The following is a 19,272-nucleotide window of genomic DNA, read 5'->3' as shown; positions in this document are numbered from 1 at the left end:
CACAGGCCACATCTCCACGGAGGTGCGCACAACTGCCACTACGTGGGGAATGAGCCAGGGCTAACTAAGGGGCAGAGCCCCTGGAGCATCGGTGACCAAGGTCAAGGCAGAGGGTTACAGAGCCCTCTGGCTTCCCATCCAGGCACAGGTGGGGCGGGATGTTATTAACAGCGGGGAAATGAGCAGATGGATTATGAATAAAGACTTGCTCAGTCTTCTGGCCGTGAGTTCTTTCTTCTGGTGGGCAGAAAGGAGAAAACCAGCTGCACTTTGGACATCTGGGTTTCTCTTTTTCTTTTTTTTAAAGATTTTATTTATTCATGAGAGACAGACAGAGAGAGAGAGAGAGAGAGAGAGAGAGAGGCAGAGACACAGGCAGAGGGAGAAGCAGGCTCCCTGCAGGGAGCCCAGTGCGGGACTCGATCCCAGGACCCCAGGATCACGCCTTGGGCCAAAGGCAGATGCTCAACCACTGAGCCACCCAGGTGCCCCTGGACTGCTGGGTTTCTATTCAGATTCCTATCAAACCCTTGTTATTTGGAAAGCTTCCCATCCTAGTTTCTCCTGCTTCTTTTAAAATGCAGAGGTTTTCTCAATCAACACAGACGAGCTATGCTACCAACACCAAAAGGCCTCCCTTTTCCCTGTAAAAATTTATGAGCATCTGTGCTCGGTGCTGGAGGTGCACAAAGCTGAGCAGGACCTGGTTCTTCCCTGCAAGGAGCTTCAAGAGTCGGGGAGGCTGACATGCCGACCCCTGCCCAACTCACGGCTCGTTCCTCCACTTGGTTCACTCCTCACAGGTCCACTGGCACTGAGTGTGTGCCAGACATGGGCTGGCGACAGGCTCAGGACGCAGTGACGAGAAAGAGAAGCAGCACCTCCTGCTCCCCCTGCCACCGTCTGAGCTGTGGTTCCCGGTCAGGGCTGCATATCACACCTGTCGGGGGAGCTACTTTCCATGATAGGGGGTGAGAATTCCTCCTTCCCTGTGCCTGCCTGACTCTCTAGAGTGCCCTTCCCTCTAGCCCCACTGGATGACCTCTGCCCACTGTTCAAGGTCAAGGTCCTCTGCAAGGCATAGCACAGGGGTTGAGAGTGAGGCTTCTGGAGCCCGGTGCCCTGGGGTTGAACCCTGGCTCTGACACTTGGGATTTGCATGGCTGCCCCTGGAGGCCTGAGTTTTCTTGTTCACGAAGCATGAGAATGGCTGCCTCCCAGGGTTGCTATGAGCTGGAACGAGATCCTGCATGTAAGCGCTCTGTATGTGGCCTGGTGCATGGGGAGTCTGAACCCGGCGCATGAACCCATCAGCGTGTGCTTGAGTAGCCTTGTCCCAAACCTAGTTCCTCCAGCTTCCTGAGCACTCAAAACATGCCAGGCGCCAGGGAGTCAGTGGAGCCTGGGAAGACCCCCCCCCCCCCACCTGGAGTTCATGGTCTCAGAGGGGGCCAGGACGTAGACACAAAATGATGAGCTCCTTTATCTACACCACACTCACCAAGGTTCCCTGTGCAGAGTAGGTGTTCAGATCAGAGTTTCGAAGCAGAAACACCGAGTGTCCCCAAATCAGGGCAGTAAGTGTCCCTACTTCACATTCATCATCTCATTGTCATCTCCCAACCAGCCTTCAAGCTGCAGGTAACCAAACCTCGTATTCAGATGACTAAGCCGAGGTTCAGAGAGGTTAAGTGACTTGTCCAAGGTCCCACAGCTAGTGGGCAACGAAGCTGGGACCCAAATCCAGGTCTGCCTAATACTGAAGCTTCAATTCTTATGAGTGGGCCATGAAGACCCAGGGGAGGGAGCAGTGACCAGGAAAGAGGCAGGAAGGAAGGTGCCCCAAAAGGCTGAGGGACAGGAACATCTCAGTGTTTCACCGAGAGGCCACGGGCCTCCCTCCTGCCAGTTTCCAGCCTCACATTCAGCTGATGTGTGACCTCACTTGTGACTGTCACAGCCAAATGGTCAATGGTAATTAATTCAATTTGTTCAGCAGGGAAATTGAAGACTTGGCTTATATTAGTGATCTGACGTTAACGTGTAATTTAAGCTAGTGGGAGTCACAGACGTGCCGTCCTCCTCTAAACTGAGAACGAGGGACGCCTGGGTGGCTCGGTGGTTGAGCGTCTGTCTTCGGCTCAGGGTGTGATCCCAGAGTCCCGGGATCGAGTCCCACATCGGGTCCCTGCAGGAGCCTGCTTCTCCCTCTGCCTGTGTCTCTGCCTCTCCCTCTGTGTCTCTCATGAATAAATAAATAAAACTTAAAAACAACAACTGAGAATGGGTCCTACTAGAAGACTATGTCACTCCAGGTAACGAGGAGTCCCAGGAAGGACTGAGGCATGCCAGGTTACCACCTGCAGCAGCGGCCAGTCAGTGAGGGAGGTTGCTTGCGGGTTCCAAGCACTCCGGCTCTGACCACAACTGCACGAGTGAGCCCAGGCATGAAGAGGAGAGGAACTTCCTAGCTAATCACAGAACTGTGAGAAATATCCAGTTATTACTGTTTTAAGCCACTAAGTTTGGAGAGGTGGTCTGCAGCAACGGATAGCAGACACAGAACGTTAGTAAATACGGCCTACCGGAGGTCTTCGATGTGCATGTGTGGTTTGCCTTGGCTCTGGCACTCTAGTGACCCTGACCTACCGTAAGAGAAACATGCCCTGGGTGGCTGCTGCCCCTTCAACCCCACCACAATAAATGCAGACGGAGCCGACGTGAGCCCAGCCCACAGCCTGAGGCCGAGCTTGTCCAACCCATGGCGAGAAACAGAGCCTGTTCTAGAGCAACCGAACAGTAGCCAACCCGCGGATCCTGAGCACGGAAATATTTGGTGTTGTAACCCTCTGAGTTTGGGCGGTAGCCAGTTATGCCGCATCTTTGTGGCAAAAGCTGACTGGTATACCCGCCCTGCCTCTCTATAACCTGCACATTTAAAAAAAAGATTTTATTTATTCATGAGAGACACAGAGAGAGAGGCAGAGACATAGGCAGAGGGAGAAGCAGGCTCCATGCACCGGGAGCCCGATGTGGGATTGGATCCCGGGTCTCCAGGATCGTGCCCTGGGCCAAAGGCAGGGGCCAAACCGCTGCACCACCCAGGGATCCCTCCTCAGTGTTTTTTTCCTGACTTCTGAACCCAGCCTGGGTTTTCCTGGTGAACACAGCTCCAAGCTAGCTCCCTAGGCCCTTCTGCAGGGTGGTCCTGGGGTATCTAAAGCTACAGGAAGCAGGACAGAGGTGCCTCCCCATTGCTTAGTGATGCTGACAAAACAATGATAAGGGGGCTGCTGAGAGCTACTAGTGAAGAGGGTGCGGTGGGGGTGGGGTCCTCCAAAATGACAGGAGATGTGAGGCTCTTGTGCAGGCTCATACACAGGGGCTTGGCCCTTCCATGGTAAATGCCAGGGACGGCGCACCCACTTTACCCTAGTAACCAGGAAAACAGCTCTGATCCTCAGTCCAAGGTTGGGGGACATTTGAGCAAAAGAGAAAGAACAGGAATGAATCAGGCCCCAAAGCCCCTGGGTCTCTCCCACGCCCTCCAAGGATGCCAACGCTGAAAATAACACCAGTCAGCCCCAACCCGTCCGGCTCCCTCAGGTGCAGACAACGGCAGACATTCTCACGCCTTCTCACTTGCTAGCAATCGGTCAGCAATCAGGTCACATACTCGGGCTGACCAAGGAGTGGCCAGGGACCATCTTCAGGGCTAGCCTCAGGCTGGCAGCAGCTCCAAAGAGCAGATGCTGCAAACTGACATCCTGGAGCTAGATTTGATCAATGAGGGGTTTCACAATTTGCAGAAATACTATACACAGGGCACCTCAACGCAAGCACGCAGGCTGGGTATTCGGACTCCATTCTGTAAGTGGGGAAGCCAACACCCAGGGAGGTGAGCCAGGAAACCCCCAGTGGGATGGCTGGGTGGAGCTGCGGCCCCCTCTGCTGCCCACTCTTTGTTCCCAGGCCATGGAGTCACTGTGTCAGCTCCTTCTCCTGCCTCAGGGGCCTGATGCTCCCTGCTCAGGAGAGGGGTAAGTCTGGGTCCCACTGACCGAGGGCCACTCCGAGAGCCCCAAGCTCTGCACCCGCCTCCCCCAGCTGTCCCCTACTGATTGATCTGTCCCAAACTGTCACTCTATCCTGGGGACCTCCCCCACCCAAGGTCCAGAGCAACAGAACTCAAGCTTTCCACTGCTCTGACACTCGAAGTGTGTCATCGGAAAGGGTTGACACACACCCCCAGGTGTCTGCAGTGGCTTGAATGGTGGCTCCAGAAACGTATGTCCACCCAGAATCTATGGATGGGAATTTCTTTGGAAATGGTGTCTTCAGAAATAGTTGAATTATGCAAATGTAATAAAGCTAAGGATCCTGAGATGGGATCATGCTGACTTTGGGGGTGGGGGGGCTAAATCCAATGACACTGTCCTTAGAAGAGAAGAGAAGACAGGAAGGAGAAAGTGACGTGAGGACAGAGGCAGAGAATGGAGGGATGCGTCTACAAGCCAAGGAGGGCCAAGGACTGCTGGCCACCAGCAGAAGCTGGAAGGACAAAGAAAGATCGTCCCCTAGAGCCTTCAGAGGGAACGTGGCCTTGCCGATACCTCGGTCTCAGACTTCTAATCCGACTCCTTTCCCTCCCACTCAAGGACGCACATGAGAACACCAAGCCAACGTCATTATTAAAGGACCGTCTCACCTCCACTTCAAAATTTATGTACAGAAAGAATAAACCCTTTTCCAAATGACTTACCTGTTGTGCTATTCTCAAACTATTTTTGATTTCTAACTACTATCACCAAGAACTGGGAACACATTCACCAGGCTCACGATCCCTGGCCCCAAACCTCCTGCCTGGGGGATGAACCTGGGAAGCGTTTTCACCTGGGACGGTAAGCCAGACTCACCTTTCTCCTGAGCCATCTCTTGCAGACAGAAGTAGATGACCCTGGCTCCCAGGCTGAAGCCAATCAAGGTGACAGGTCTCCGGCCCTGCAGGAGAGAGGACACAGGTGTCTAGGGAGGGGGGTACACAGCCAGTTCTAGCAAAGCATCAGTCCTGAGGGGATTGCCCTTGCACCCTCCTCTGGGCCTGCCTCCTGCTCAATGACTCATGTATGTACAACCCCCGGTCCCGGAGCTCTGATGCCTTAATCAGGATGGGCAGGGCTCTCATTCATGCAGGAGTGCACCTGCCCTGTAACTGCTTCCTCCCAGGGCCTCCAGGCAGCCGCTGGCTGGGTTAATTCCCTTTCATCTCGAACTATTATCTGACCATCGACTCTTTCTCCCCAGGGGTCAGGACTCATCTGTGAGGCCCTTCTAGAGCCAGGGAGAGGAGGTGGCAGGTTCTGCCGGCTGTGGTGATGGGTAAAGAGGCAGGGACATGTGAGGGATAACTGTGCTGTTTCTAGACAGGAAGGTGGGGATGAAATATTGGCTTTAAATAAGAGAAGGTAGTAAGTTAGACACAGAGAGGAATTTTCTGACTAAAGAACTTATAGGAAAGACAACTCCTAAGAAGAAGAAAGTTACCTGGGGTATCTGGGTGCCAGTTTTACATGGGAGGAGGGGAAAGGAGCAGAGGAGCTCCAAAGGTCCAGTCTGGTCCTGCCAGTCTATTCCTTTTCCTTGTTTTTGTGCCAACATAGGCATGTCTACCCTTCCCTGCTCCCACCCCAACCCCGTTGATGACAATAGGAAATCCCTGATCAGATAATACCCAGTTGTACAGAAATCGTGTGGCTACAATTGCTTGTCATCCCCCAACGCCCACTCCCCCTTGGTCCCTGGTAACAGAATTCCTGAGTTTTGCTGGCGCACAGCTCCCAGGCCAGAGACAGAGTTTCTCCGACTCCCTTGCAGCTAGGGAGGGACCAAGGGATGAGAAGTGAAGCAACGGTGTGACTGCCGTGCCCTTCGCTCCACCTTCTCGCCTCTGACTGTCTGGAATGGGGGCGTAGTGCCAGCAGATCTGTGTCGGACCGCAAGACAGACTAAATGCTGAGGACATGTGATCATGGCTTGGAAGGAGTCCGGGCTCCTGGTGCTGCAAAGCTGCCCATGTGGGAGGCAGAGTAACACTCCCCCGCCCCCCCCAGGGATCGTCCCATCCTAAGCCCGGGGCCCTATGGATGCTACCCTATATGACAAAGAGGGAGGCAGGAGGGTCAGAGTCAGACAGGTGACGTGCTGGCAGAAGCAAGGGACACGGAGAAAGATCTGAAGAGGCCACGCTGCTGGCTCTGAAGATGGAGCTAGGGAGCTACCAGCCAGAGTGTAGATGGCATTTGGCAGCCAGAAAAGGCAGGGAAGTGGATGCTCCCTGCAGACCTGTAAAGAGCGCAGCCCTGAAGACCCATTTCAGATTTCTGACCGCAGAGCTCTAAGATAATAAATCTGTGTTGTTTTCAGCCAGTCAATCTGTGGTGATTTGTTACAGCATCAAGAGGAGCCCGATGTGGGACTCGATCCTGGGACCCTAGGATCACGACCTGAACTAAAGATGCTCAACCACTGAGCCACCCAGATGCCCCTAAAAGGTTTTATTTTTATTTATTTTTTTATTTTTAAAAATATTTTTATTTATTATTTATGATAGACATAGAGAGAGAGAGAGGCAGAGACACAGGAGGAGGGAGAAGCAGGCTCCATGCCAGGAGCCCGACGTGGGACCTGATCCCGGGACTCCAGGATCGTGCCCTGGGCCAAAGGCAGGCGCTAAACCACTGAGCCACCCAGGGATCCCCAGTTTTTTTTTTTTTTTAAGATTTATTTATTTGAGAGAGAAAGAGAAGAAAGAGGAAGAGAAAGAGAAAGAGAAAGAGAAAGAGAGAGAGAGAGAGATCATGAGGGAGAGGGGCAGCGGGAGAGGGAGAGAGGATCCTTAAGTCGACTCTCTGCTGACCATGGAGCCCAACTTGGGGGGGTCGATCCCAGGATGCTGAGATCATGACCTGGGTCAAAATCAAGAGTCGGTTGCTTGATGAACTAAGCCACCCAGGTGCTCCCAAATTTTAGAAGTTTGATGCTCATTTATCTTCCCGAGCATTTTACACGGTATTTGGGCCACTGAAGATCCACTCAGATGGTAGCTCTACACGTGTAGGAAGGAGCACCTGGCCTTGTCCATACCCACAGATATCCCTGTTATTCAGTCCTCACCTAACTACCTGCTAGAAATGCACAATCTAAAATTCTCACTCGTCAATCCTGGGATGCTTCTGTGACTTCAACTAAGGGGCGGTGAAGACCGTCCACCCGCCCAAAGCCACTAGACTACCTCCATGTGGACTTGTCTCTAGGGCTGATGTCTGTGCACAGGTCAACTTGCTCACTTCCCCTCTTACCTGCTGCCGCGAGAGCAGGATATGGGCCAGGTGCTTGCCAACCTCCACTGACCGGTGGAGACACACACCCCAGGGGTTGTCGATGACGTTGGCGACAGTGAGGAGCGAGGCTGGCCAGGTCAGGGCAGCCACGATGCCTGGGGAGACAGGATATCAGCGAGGAAAGCAGTGAGGGGAGTGACAGGGCTAGCCAATGGATGCCCAAGTGAATGCATGCAGAGTCTTGAACTTGGAACCTGTTGGCTGTCCAAGTGCTGCCAAACCACTGAAGAGCAATGAAGAAAATCGAAGCTCATGTATTTTTGATTCATGGTCTAGATTCCTTCTGTTCAAGCACCTGTCATGATTGGGATTCCAAAGATGGCCTTGATTTGTCACTCCACTCTGTCCTCCCACCCTGTGCTATACTCTGCAATGCCCCAGCCCCTGCTCTGCTGTCCACGCTAGGCTCAGCCATGTGACTTGCTTTGGCCAACAAGATATTAGTAGACATGAGACTTGAAATGATTTTGTGCATCGGGGCTGGCCTCTCGTGCACCTCTATAGCTGGTGTGGGCTAGCCTGCTGATCCCAGTGGGGGGGGGGGGGGGGTTGACAGACAAATGGAGCAGAGCCGAGTTGCCCGAATTGCCCTAGTGGCCCCAGACACTCTGCTGGGCCTTAGGATCTCAGAGAGAGGTTAAGGCTGCACTCCTGTCCATGAAGTGTATAGTCTTTGTGGGGAGGTGACAGGTAAACAACCGATCACATTGTCACACAGCGTATCAGGTAGCTATTGCTGTGTAATAAGCAACCCCAAAACCCAGTAGCTTAAAACAGCAGTCATTTCTCATAATAGCTGAGAAATTGTGAGGCTTCATTTGGCTGGTCGTAGCTGGGCCTGCTCATGTGTCTATAGATCAGCCGACTGTCCACTCTGGCCTTGTCTGGGGCAACTAGGGTGTGTAAAGATACGGCACCAGTGTAGGTTGGGAGCAGTGGGCATGCTGCTGCTGGCGGTGGGGTTGGGGCGGGTGGGCTTACCAGACAACACCGTGTACTTCAGGGCCTCCTGGGCCACCATGTTGGCAAGACCACTGAGGATGGTCTCCAGGGCGTTGCCGAGCTCCATCAGGTACTTGGCTTCCCACGCCAGGCAGTACTGCTCGCGGCTGCGGGCCAAGGCCGCCCATGGAGCGCTGAAGGTGCCTAAGGGAGAACACGGGTAGGTGGGGTCTCTCCTATCTGTGACAGAGGGTGCCCCACCCCACCTTCCCAGGCAGGTGGGGACAGGGGACCATGTGCCCTTGTGGAGAGACAGAGGCCCCACCCCTGCTGATGAGCGGCAGCAGTTAGCAGGAACAGATGAAGCACCCGACGGAGCACAGCGCCACCTCGTGAGTCAGCAGGCTGGGGTTCGAGTCTCAGCTCTGCATTCGTTAGTAGCTGGGCGACCCTGGGCACACCACTATCCACCCTGAGCCTTACTGTGCTTATCTGTGCAGCGGGGAGATGAGTATCTATCTCTCTTTATAGTGGAGTCGTAGGAACGAAGTGTTCGAGCTTCTATGTGTGTGCAGTGCCACTCTCTCCCACCCTGCAGTCATTCTGGCATCAGCTGCTGAGGGTGTACAACAGGAACGTGCACTGCAACAAGCAGCTGGCTCTGGGCGTCAATGGGAAGTCATTCAACAAACTCAGGCTGGGAGGCAGTCTGGAAGTTTGGGGCAGAGGCACCTGAGCCCAGCTCCGCCACTATCTCACTGGGTTGCCCAATGCTCCCAAGTTTCAATTTTCTCACTTAGGGACTGGAAATGGGTGGATGAGGACAGCAGCACCACAGTGACCAACGTCGGACAAAAGTCAAACCTTGACTTTCTGCCTCCCTCTCTCCCCAGCTCCGCATCCCTTCCCTCGGCTCTGGGGATAATGTCACCTCTCCGGCACGACCCCGAGGCCCTCGGTGAGCTGGCCCCTGCCTCCCTCCCCAACCCATTGCTCCCCAATTTCTCACTTACACTCTGCCCCCCAGAAACACATGCTTCCTCTCAAGGCCTCTGAAATAGGGTGGGTCAGGAGACGTGGGTTCGAATCCTGCCACCGCTTCACAGCTGAGGAAATGGAGCCACCTAGGCCTCAGGCTGGGCCCGGGCAGGGCTGTGCACACATCACACAGTCGCCCCGCTCTGCGAGAAGGACAAGGGGGCACAGCAGGATGCCTAACCTGGCCCCCCATGCATTTTTGCCTGTGGCCCAAGCAACCTTTCCAAAACAGGAGTCTCCTCCCTCCCCTGCCTAAACCATCACTCTCTCTGTTCACTTTTACTTGCCCTGAGCTTCCAGTTCAGTAGCGTCTTCCCCGGGGAAGCCCACGTGGCCCCTCTGGTGGAGCAAATGCACCCCGTCCTTTTCCACTGAGAGTTCTCGTCGCAGCGTGCAATTACACGCATGGTTGTGCACCTGTGTTCAGTGCACATCTCCCACGGTCTGTTTGTCATGGATTAGGAGCCCGAAGCCTGGTGACATGGCACGTAGCAAACACTCACAAAAATATGACCATGAATGAATGTGTGGCATCAGCTTCCCTGAGGCTTCGGGTTCTGGGTGTCAGCTCCCTGCTGCACTCCAAGGCCTTACCCCTAGCTGAGGGTGCCATGCTGATGCCGGGGCCACCCTGGGGCTGTTCCCTGCTCTGCAGGGACCCTGTCACGGCCCGCGACAGCTCAGGATGGAGAGCAGGGGCTGGGGTGGGGGAGAGTACGGATGAGGAGGGCTGTGTCATAAGCAGCTTCGTCAGCCAGGCAGGCCGCCCTCGTGGGCTTTGGTCCCTACACCTGTAGGAGCGGAATGATAACATCTGACTCCTGATCCACGGGGATCACGTGAGAAGCCGAATGCACAGCACTGTGTAAACTCTAAAGCACCGTCTGCGCTGTATCACCCCGTGGCCCAGAGCAGGGGCTGTGGAGCCAGTGAGAACGGTGGTGAGCCCTGCCCTGGTCCCTGGCTAGCCTGGTGACCCTGAGCAGCCCTTACGAGCCTCAGTTTCCTTGTCTATAAAATGGGGGTGACGGTGATGCCCACCTCCCTGGCTTGCAGTGAGGGGCTCAGTGAGCAAGGCATGCGAGATGCTTGGGGTGGAGCCTGGTTGGCTGCAAAGCTGTTGTCATTATTGCATATAATCCTGTTTAATAAAGGGGTGGGCTGCAGAGAGTCCAGCTATCGCCACCACACACAGAAGCAAGCGTGGGATGACCCAAAGGCTTCTCTCCTGGCAGAGACGGGAAGAGATGCCTTATCTCCCTCGTTGGCGTCATCTAGCTTCCCACATTTCTTTTTAAAAATTTTTAAAGATTTTTTATTTATTCATTAATGAGACACACACACACACACACACACACAGAGAGAGAGAGAGAGAGAGAGAGAGAGAGAAGCAGAGACAGAAGCAGGCTCTGTGCAGGGAGCCCGATGTGGGACTTGACCCTGGGTCTCCAGGATCGTGCCCTGGACCAAAGGCAGGTGCCAAACCGCTGAGCCACCCAGGGATCCCCCACATTTCTTTTAAACACCCGCCCTCCCTTCTCCTGGAGAGCACTGCAATGGCTGCTGGAGGAGAATCCTGAACAGGATTCCCTCCCCCTACAATGAATTTTGTCTTTGACTTGGGGCAAACCGAGCGAAGGGGATTAAAACAAAGATAAGGAATTTGCTTTTCACATTGGTCAGAATCGCAAATTCCTTAACTTAGATGCTTGCTCTTGTTCCCGCCTGCAGCGTGCTGTCAGGGAAAGGAGAGAAGGGAGACAGCTATGAACTTTGGGTCAGGAGATGTGGGTTCGAATCCTGCATCTGCCACTCACCTGACCTCACATGCCCCTCCTGGGTTTCCTCTCCTGCCCACTCAGGACAAGAACAGCCCCTGCCTCAGGGTGTGGATGTGCGGATCTCGCGAGGTAATGCCTATCAAGTTCCCATTGTGTGGGCAAAATGTGACTCGGGGTAGGTACGGACTAGGTGCTCCACTAACATTAGAGACGTGCTGCATGCGGCAGGGGCTTGGCGATCACACACTAATCAGACTCTGGTACCTGTTCGTGCCTCCACATGGAGCCTGGACATTTTCTCACTTGCTTGCTTGTGTCATTTAGAAGAGCTGTGGCTTCCACCCTCAGATCCCAGAGATTTGGAAACTCAGAAGGCTGTTAGCTCGTGTCTGGCTGGGATGCTCCAGATTCCTTGACCCGCCCTGAGCTCTGTCTCTCTGTCTCTCTGTCTCTTGGTAATGAACTGTTTGCTAAGCCTCACACGAGGCACTTGCAACAGTGAGCCAGGCAGTGGGTGGACCATGGTATTAGCCCTTGAGACCACCCTGGTTAGAATCTCCCCCAAAACACACGTTCAAATGAGAGCAGCAAAGGGAAAGAATGTCAGTGAGAAACCGGGTGCCTGCCATGTGTTGTCTTGTTTAATTTAAACTTTGCCAGTATCTTGAAAGGCAGGGATAATTTGTTCTACTTTACAAAGAAAGCAGCTGAAGCATAGAGAGGTTAAGAAGTTTGCTTGAGGTCACACAGTCAAGACGCACTCTCACCTACTTAAAGTCTTTTTAACTTTACATCCCATGCTTAAAGTCCTTTGTTCTCTCCTACTGGCTCTGAGGATAAATTCAAACTCCTTGCCATACCTCACATGCTCCAGCATGATCCGACCCTGTCATTACTCCTGCCTTCTAGCGCCCCGTTCCAGCCGGACCTTTTGCACCACTGGGCCTTGGTACATGCTGCTCCTTTGCTCAGTTTATACTTTTTGCTCCATCTTTACCCAGTTAGCTCCCAGTTTTTAGCTTAAATGTCCCTTTTTCCAGGAACCTTTCCCTCACTCCCCAGAAACACTCTGTTGATTCCCTTACTGGGCCATCCATAAAACTTCCCTGTAATTACTACTCATCACTGAATTCCTAGGGTCTGGCTCAGTGTGTGGCATGTGGTATGTACAATACTCTATAAATACTGCTCAATGGATGAATTGATAGAAGAATGGATGGATGCGTGGATGGGTGGGTGGGTAGGTGAATGGGTAGATGGGTGGATGGGTGGGTAGGTGGATGTATGATGGATGGGTGAGTGTGTGGATGATGGATGGATGGGTGGGTGTGTGGACAGACTGGCAGATAGATGAAGGGTGGATGAGTAGACGGGTATGGGATGAAGTCCTCTCAAGTTCTTGAGCCTCAGTTTCTACCTCTGCAAAACGGGGCTCCCCCCACCCCTCTAGAGACATACACAGGTAAGAGCCTACCAGAGCTTAGCCCACAGCAGCAGTCCCAGCTCAGTCAACACTTCCCCCGTCCCCCACCCTTCTCTGCTCTGCCCCTGGTCCTCACGGTATTTGCCGGACGCCAGCCACCCTGTGATGGCGATGGTGATGTGCAGCTGCCTGCCTTCTGTTAGAGGCAGAAATGTGAACTCTTCAATGGCCCCCACACGCTTCTTCATCTTGTATCCTAAAAACCCAGATACAAAAATGAGGGTGGAGATGGCTGAGGACCCCAGGAACGTTAGTCAGAGTGGCGCTCTGCGCTCATACACACTCACAGTGAGTGCCAACTGTGTGTCCTGCCCCTGGACAAATGTCCCATTTTTTAAGTCATTAAAGGTAGGTGCTGATTACAGCCAAGGGTAAGGGGCTTCCAAAGACCAGCCAGCTCTCCGCCACAGAGCTGGAGCTGGAACTCATTGCTCCATCCTGACTCCGTGGTTCTAGATCTTTTCTTCCCATGAACACCATGGATGTAAACTGACCATGTTTCTCAATGTGGGGAGGGATGGATTCCACCTGGGGAGTTACTGGGGGCTGGGGTGCTGCTGGCACATATGATTTAGGACCCCCACCCCGCCCCCGTGATACTGGTTAACACAGGATGGCCATACGGCATCTGAACATGAAGAAGCCACGTGTTTCCAAGGTGGCCAGCCTGGAAATTTCCTGGATGGAGACAAGCAGTTCCAATCAGATCCTTCTCAGAAAGTCTATACAGGTGCAGATGCCCACCTGGCTCACGCCAGGCTACTGGGCCAGTTCTGTGGGAAACCTGCTGAGAGTTCCAGCGGTGCTGGGACTCAGCCTAAGAAGAGCCGCGTCCTCCTCTGTCTCCTGGAGAGCCATCTCAGGTGAGAATCTGGGCATGTACCATAAGAGCTTGGCCACCCTGGCTAAAAATCCCCCCTAGGCCACCACTCCCCTGGAACCTTACCTGTCAGGCCAGCTCCAGCTGCACCAAATAGTGAGGTCATGACAGCGATGCCGGCCACCGAGCCCAGAGCTGCTGCCCCAGCACTGCCAATGATTGTTGCGGCGCCAGCAGCCACGAGAGGGGCAGCTAGACCCCCAGTCACGCCTGCAAGGAAAACAGCCCATAGTAGGTAAAGATGGGAAGATGCGGCCTATCGGGTTCTTCCCCCGTTGGCTGCTCACTGCCTTTCACGGATGCTTCTATGAACTCGGATGAACTCACTTCCTGCTGACAGGGCACCTGGTGTGCGCCGGGGGCCACCTCCCAGCTGACCCCTTACACTCTCCTCTCTAGCTTCGTGAGCCTGGCTTCGTCCCTTGCTCTGCACTGCCCTGACCCATGTGCCACCGGCCCGACGTGGGCTGGCCTTACCGATCACTGTCCCTCCTCCGACGGTTGCCAGGCCTATCAGGAGATAGCGCTTCCATTTCCTCCGGTTTTCTTTCTTCTTCCGGGATGCCTCAGCCGTTCTGGGGGGAAAGAGGTTGGTCTTTAGGGCTGGCTGTGCCTGGGACCCCTTGAGACCACCCCGCCTCAGTGAGCCCCCCAAACTAGGATCAATGCTGGGTACGCTGCCATGCAGAGCGAGGTACCAAAGTCACCCTGGGCCCAGCGATGGTTTTAAGAAGCTGTGAAGTTTCTAAAACCCAGCTGGAAAATCCCAGTGTGCAGGATGTGCTACTTACCCCATGGATCCATCCTAACGGGGTTGCAATTTGAATAATAAAAGACAAAAAAATAATAATAGCAAAAGCAGCACAGACAATATCTTTGAACAGATGGACCCAGAACAAGTACCAAATACGATCCCAGACTCCATCGCCCTGCCTTCCCGTTCCCTCCCTGTTCCCCACCGTCTGATCCCATCTCCCTCTGCAAGTGTGGGCCATCGGGGAGACCTTGGCCTTGGAGCAAAAGCTAGAATCGGCCAGACCTGACGTTTAAAAGCTATAAAATTGAGCAGGAAGGAAGCGTTGGGGATAAACTGGGTCAGATGAAGCTGAGGATGGCCACTGTGTGTGCAGAGTGTCACCAAGCCCAGCAGCTCTCGTGTCAGGTGCATGGCCCTCAGGGCTGGGGGGGCAATCAGGAGCAGGAGGAGGGATCAAGGGCTGGTCGGTGCAGTCTTCGTGAGTGCGAACTCTGAGCTGAAGTTGGAGTTTGGACAACTCCATGTACAGCGTGATAGCAGATGACGGCGATCAAGAGGGAAAATGGTTAATATTTACTGAGGGATTGCGTCTAGCCAGCGCCGTGCTTTGTGCTTCGCATGGTTTCTCTTACCCTGGAAGCGGTTTTGTTCTTGTGTTCGGATCACAGACCAGTGAAGGGACAACAGCAGCCCCCTCCTGAGGGGCTGCGGGCATCGAGGAAGAGAATGTCAGCCAAGCATTTAGCGTAACAGCACACTGCAAGGGACAGATGACCAAAACGGTGGCTGGTGCCACGCTCCTGCACTTCCCCAAGCCTCAGCTTCCTCTTCTGTGAAATGGGATTAATAACAACTGTCATGTCAGAAGTGGGTTGTAAAGACGAAATGCACTCTTTCTTCATCCACCCATTCAACAGCTGGTCACCAAGAGTGGGCTTCGGGCTGGCACTTCTGGATGTCTGTGCGCAGGACAACACAGCCCTCGACCAACACCCGTTTCCTTGCCATCTCGTTCCTCCCGAATCGCACATTATATCGAGAAGTAGCTCATCCTCGGGTCATCGAAGAGAAGTGGGATTTGAGCTGGGCGTGCAGGAGCTGCTATGCCTTATGGTTCTTTGCCAGTTCACCCCAACAAATTCTTTCCCCACGGCCCATCCGGGGTGCCGAGGATAGCCCTTCACAGCTACTTTGCTAAAGGGAAGCACACACTGCACATAAACGTCCCCGTGCTGCATACCACAGGTGTGCCAGTTTTCCGTGGCTGAGATTCATGCCATCGGGCATGGGATGAGGCTCAACTGTGTATATCTAAGGGAGTTGAAGGCAGGATGGCGACAGAACGTGGGTCCTGACCTGCCAGGAGCAGACCCTGTGAACTTGGCCTCGGCCCCTGTTGTGTGGTAGAGGAGCACTGCCCACCAGGTGTGCTTATCTCTCCCCTGTACTGGTCCTCCCTACACAAACAGTACACATCCCCGCCCTGTAGAGCAGAAGGGGGGAGGGCATCACACACTTTCACTAATGAAATGTACCGTGTGTCACTTCTGGCACAATCTTTAAGAGTTAGTGCAGGTGGTCTGATGAGTCTCCTGCTCTGCCTCAACCTAGCAACATTCCAGACAGAGGTCATTCTGTCACCCTGCGTGGGACCCAGAACCAAGACAGTGAGTGGGTTAAAGTCACCGCCAGTCTGCCAGGGACATGTGTTACGAAGAAGAAATGCACCTTTGGGGGCACCTGGGTGGCTCAGTGGTTGAGCATCTATCTTTGGCTCGGGTCATGATCCCGGGGTCTTGGGATCGAGTCCCGCATCGGGCTCCCAGCAGGGAGCCTGCTTCTCCCTCTGCCTGTGTCTCTGCCTCTCTCTCTCTCTGCCTCATGAATAAATAAATAGAATCTTTTTTTTTTTTTTTTTTAAAAGAAATGCACCTTTGTTGCAAGCAAGCCATTGAGACTTGGAGGTCATTTGTTACTGCAGCAAAAGTCAGTCTATCCTGATGGTTGAGCTACTAACTGTGACTAAGCACCAATTACTTGACCCGTCTGACTTGCCTCACCCCACCTGTGGGGATAATTATAGCACTTCATCCCCGAGGGCACCGTGGGGGTCAATGAGATAATCCATATGCAGCGACTGGCATATTGTAATCAGGTATGTTTGCTGCTATTATCATTCCTTTCATTATTATGATAACATCCGCCTCCATGCAGGCTGGAGATATACTTTGGCCCTTGACTGCTAGCACCATTCCATGCAAACGGGAAGGCTGGCAATTAGCTGCTTTCAGCAGAGTTCAAGGTCTGAGGAAAAGACTCCAGCTGCTGAGGGCGGACGTACAACAGGATCGTGCACTGCATCAAGTGCAGAGCAGCTGGCGCTGAATCAGCAGCATCTCATTTAACGGGCTGGGAAACAGTGTGGAAATTTGGGACAGAGGTATCCTGACGAGCCCAGCTCTGCCATGATCTCGCTGGATCCCCCAAGGCTCCTGAGCCACAGTTTTCTCCCATAGGGACTGGAAATGGGGGGGATGAGGACAGCACCACCACAGCGATAGACAGTATGACCCTGACCCTCTGCCTCCCTCTCTCCAGCCTCTGTGCCCCCTCCCTCTGCCTTGAGTGAGAATAGTGTCACCTCTCTGACATGACACTGAGGCCCTGGGTGACCTGGACCCTGCCTCCTTTCCAGCCTCATTGCTCATTATTTCTTCACTGACACTTGGCCCTCCAGAAACACTACACTGCCACCAGGCACACTGCCTAGGACTTCTCGGTCCCTGTGCTCCCGGGGGACCTCGGCTTCAAGGACCTTCTCACCTTCCTCTGGCTGGCTAAACACTAGTCATCATTCAAGACTCACCTCCTCCAGGAAGCCTCCCTGAGCCCCAGGGTTGCCTAACTGCCTGGACTCTGGGGTCCCTAACCCTCTGTACTCAGCATGGAATTCTAGACCAATGGTTTTCAAAGGGTGGGGCCTTGTATATCAGCTGCATCACAAACCCCCAGGGTAGCTGTTAAATTCACAGCTTCCTGGGCCAGAAGCTCTGGGCATGAGGGTGAGGCAGCTGTACCCGTAGCAAGCCCTCCAGGGACCCCCTGTATCTTGTTTGACACTTGCACAGACAGGGCCTTTCTTGCTCTCTACCCTCAGCAGCTTGCCCGGGCATGGGACCTGGAGGGCGCTCAGAAAACATTTATTGAACTGAACCTAATCATTCCAACAAGGACTGCGTGTGAACACGTTGCTGCGGTATCTATTCTTCCACTCAATGCCCACATCTATAAGACCAGCCGGGCATTTTGGCTAAATAAAATATTTAGCCAGAGAACAGGCCAATCGCCGTCAAGAAGAAAACTTCTGAGATACTACGACCAATCTGAAATGTTGTAAAATTTTGTAAATTTCTGCTTCTAGATTCTTCCTGCGGTGACATCTGCACAACCACGATACTAGATCATCTTCCCTTTGAGCTGAGTTTATGCAGGGGAGGGGGGCGACTCATATCCTAAAGGGAATAAAGTAACTAAACAGGAGCTGCAGTCCTTGAAGCTCTTTTACTTAAATGTGTGAGTGCTAGTGTATCAAATCAATTTTGCAAAGATTAGATGGATGCTATATTCTAATCTCTAGTATTCTTATTTAAAGGTTTATAAAAATGTGCTGAATCAAAGAGACTACAATGTTCCCTCCAAAGTTATTTAGCTAAGGACCTCTTTCTCAATGTTTACGCAGACTGATTGCCTTACTTATTTAAGTACTCGAATGTCCCTAATAACTGTTTTGTACGTAAAATGAAGCGATCTGCCAATCATCATTAACTAACACAGCATTTTACTTCTGCAATTAATTCCATTGTCTGGCTGAATTTCAACATCTAAAGCACCACAGGAGATGCTGGCTCGGAGTTACTCTACAATGCGCTCGGAGTTACTCTACAGTGGGAAATTCAGAGCATGACAGTAAATCCAAAGGGAGCCCCGTTCCCATTACTGACTGCCCACAGGTCAGATGCCATGGCAAATCTCTGCCATCATCCAGGCCTGGCCACACTCATGGTCTGGGATGCCAGAAATGACCTTGAGTTGGTGTTCCCTGTCAGCCTTCCAAGGACACCCAAGGCTGGGTGTCAAGGACAGAAGCTGTCCTTGAGCTGTCACTCAAGGACAGAAGCTAGAGCCATGGATACATGGTGAAGAGCAAGACACCCACATCACCATCTGAGGGATCCATGAATAAATATCACCCACTGCCACCTCATCTCCCATGAGAGGGTGTTTCTTACCTTTCTCGCTCAACATCAACACCTTGTTATTATCATTATTTTTAATCACCTCCTCTAGTTGATAGAGGGAGAGCTTATTTCTGGGAGGTCTAGAGACACTTTCCTAGTAAAAGCACAGAAAGCTCCATTAAGAATTATCCTTACTGGGGCGCTTGGGTGGCTCAGTTGGTTAACCATCTGACTTGATTTTGGCTCAGGTCTTGATCTTGGGGTCATGAGTTCAAGCCCCCCATTGGGCTCCACACGGTGCATGGAGCCTACTTAAAAAAAGAATTATCTTTACTACTTTCTTCAGAATTAAGGAAGGAACCTGGGCATGTCAACCATGCCGTAAGGGATGTACTGGGTGCCATTCAGATAGATATGGTGGTTGAATCTGATGGTGCCACTGGCCAGCACTGTGACCTCGACCGAGGTACATCATTCCTCTGACCTTGTGTTTCTTCCTCTGCAAAAACACCAGGGGATTGTCTGCGCATCTGATGAGATGGCATCTTGTCCTGCATCTACGGAGAGCTCACTGAAAGCTACACGTTGGCCATGTCATTCTGATGTGATCCGTGTGAACTGCTGGCAGGGCAGTCGCCAACGCTTGCAGGCACCTACTATGTGCTCTGCACTGGTCCAAGCTTCTGATATGTATCCATTCATTGAATCCTCTCAACAGCCCTGTGACGGGGATATTACCATCACCCCCCTGTT

At 52.9% G+C, this 19,272-nt stretch overlaps 1 protein-coding gene across 5 annotated transcripts in view; it reads right to left on the bottom strand.

Moving 5' to 3' along the window:
* TMCO4 (transmembrane and coiled-coil domains 4) overlaps positions 1–19,272 on the bottom strand; it is a 91,171-nt gene that overhangs the window by 36,755 nt on the left and 35,144 nt on the right. For all 5 annotated transcript variants that reach the window (XM_038531775.1, XM_038531774.1, XM_038531777.1 and 2 more), the window contains 6 exons: positions 14,002–14,099; positions 13,591–13,734; positions 12,721–12,840; positions 8,382–8,546; positions 7,359–7,495; positions 4,917–5,001 (listed from right to left, as the gene is read on the bottom strand). In XM_038531775.1, coding sequence (XP_038387703.1) covers positions 4,917–5,001; positions 7,359–7,495; positions 8,382–8,546; positions 12,721–12,840; positions 13,591–13,734; positions 14,002–14,099 — 749 coding nt within the window. The remainder of the gene's footprint in view (positions 1–4,916; positions 5,002–7,358; positions 7,496–8,381; positions 8,547–12,720; positions 12,841–13,590; positions 13,735–14,001; positions 14,100–19,272) is intronic.

This window comes from Canis lupus, chromosome 2 (assembly GCF_011100685.1).
Source record: "Canis lupus familiaris isolate Mischka breed German Shepherd chromosome 2, alternate assembly UU_Cfam_GSD_1.0, whole genome shotgun sequence".
Taxonomy (NCBI): domain Eukaryota; kingdom Metazoa; phylum Chordata; class Mammalia; order Carnivora; family Canidae; genus Canis; species Canis lupus.
This window is presented reverse-complemented; position numbering and strand designations above follow the sequence as displayed.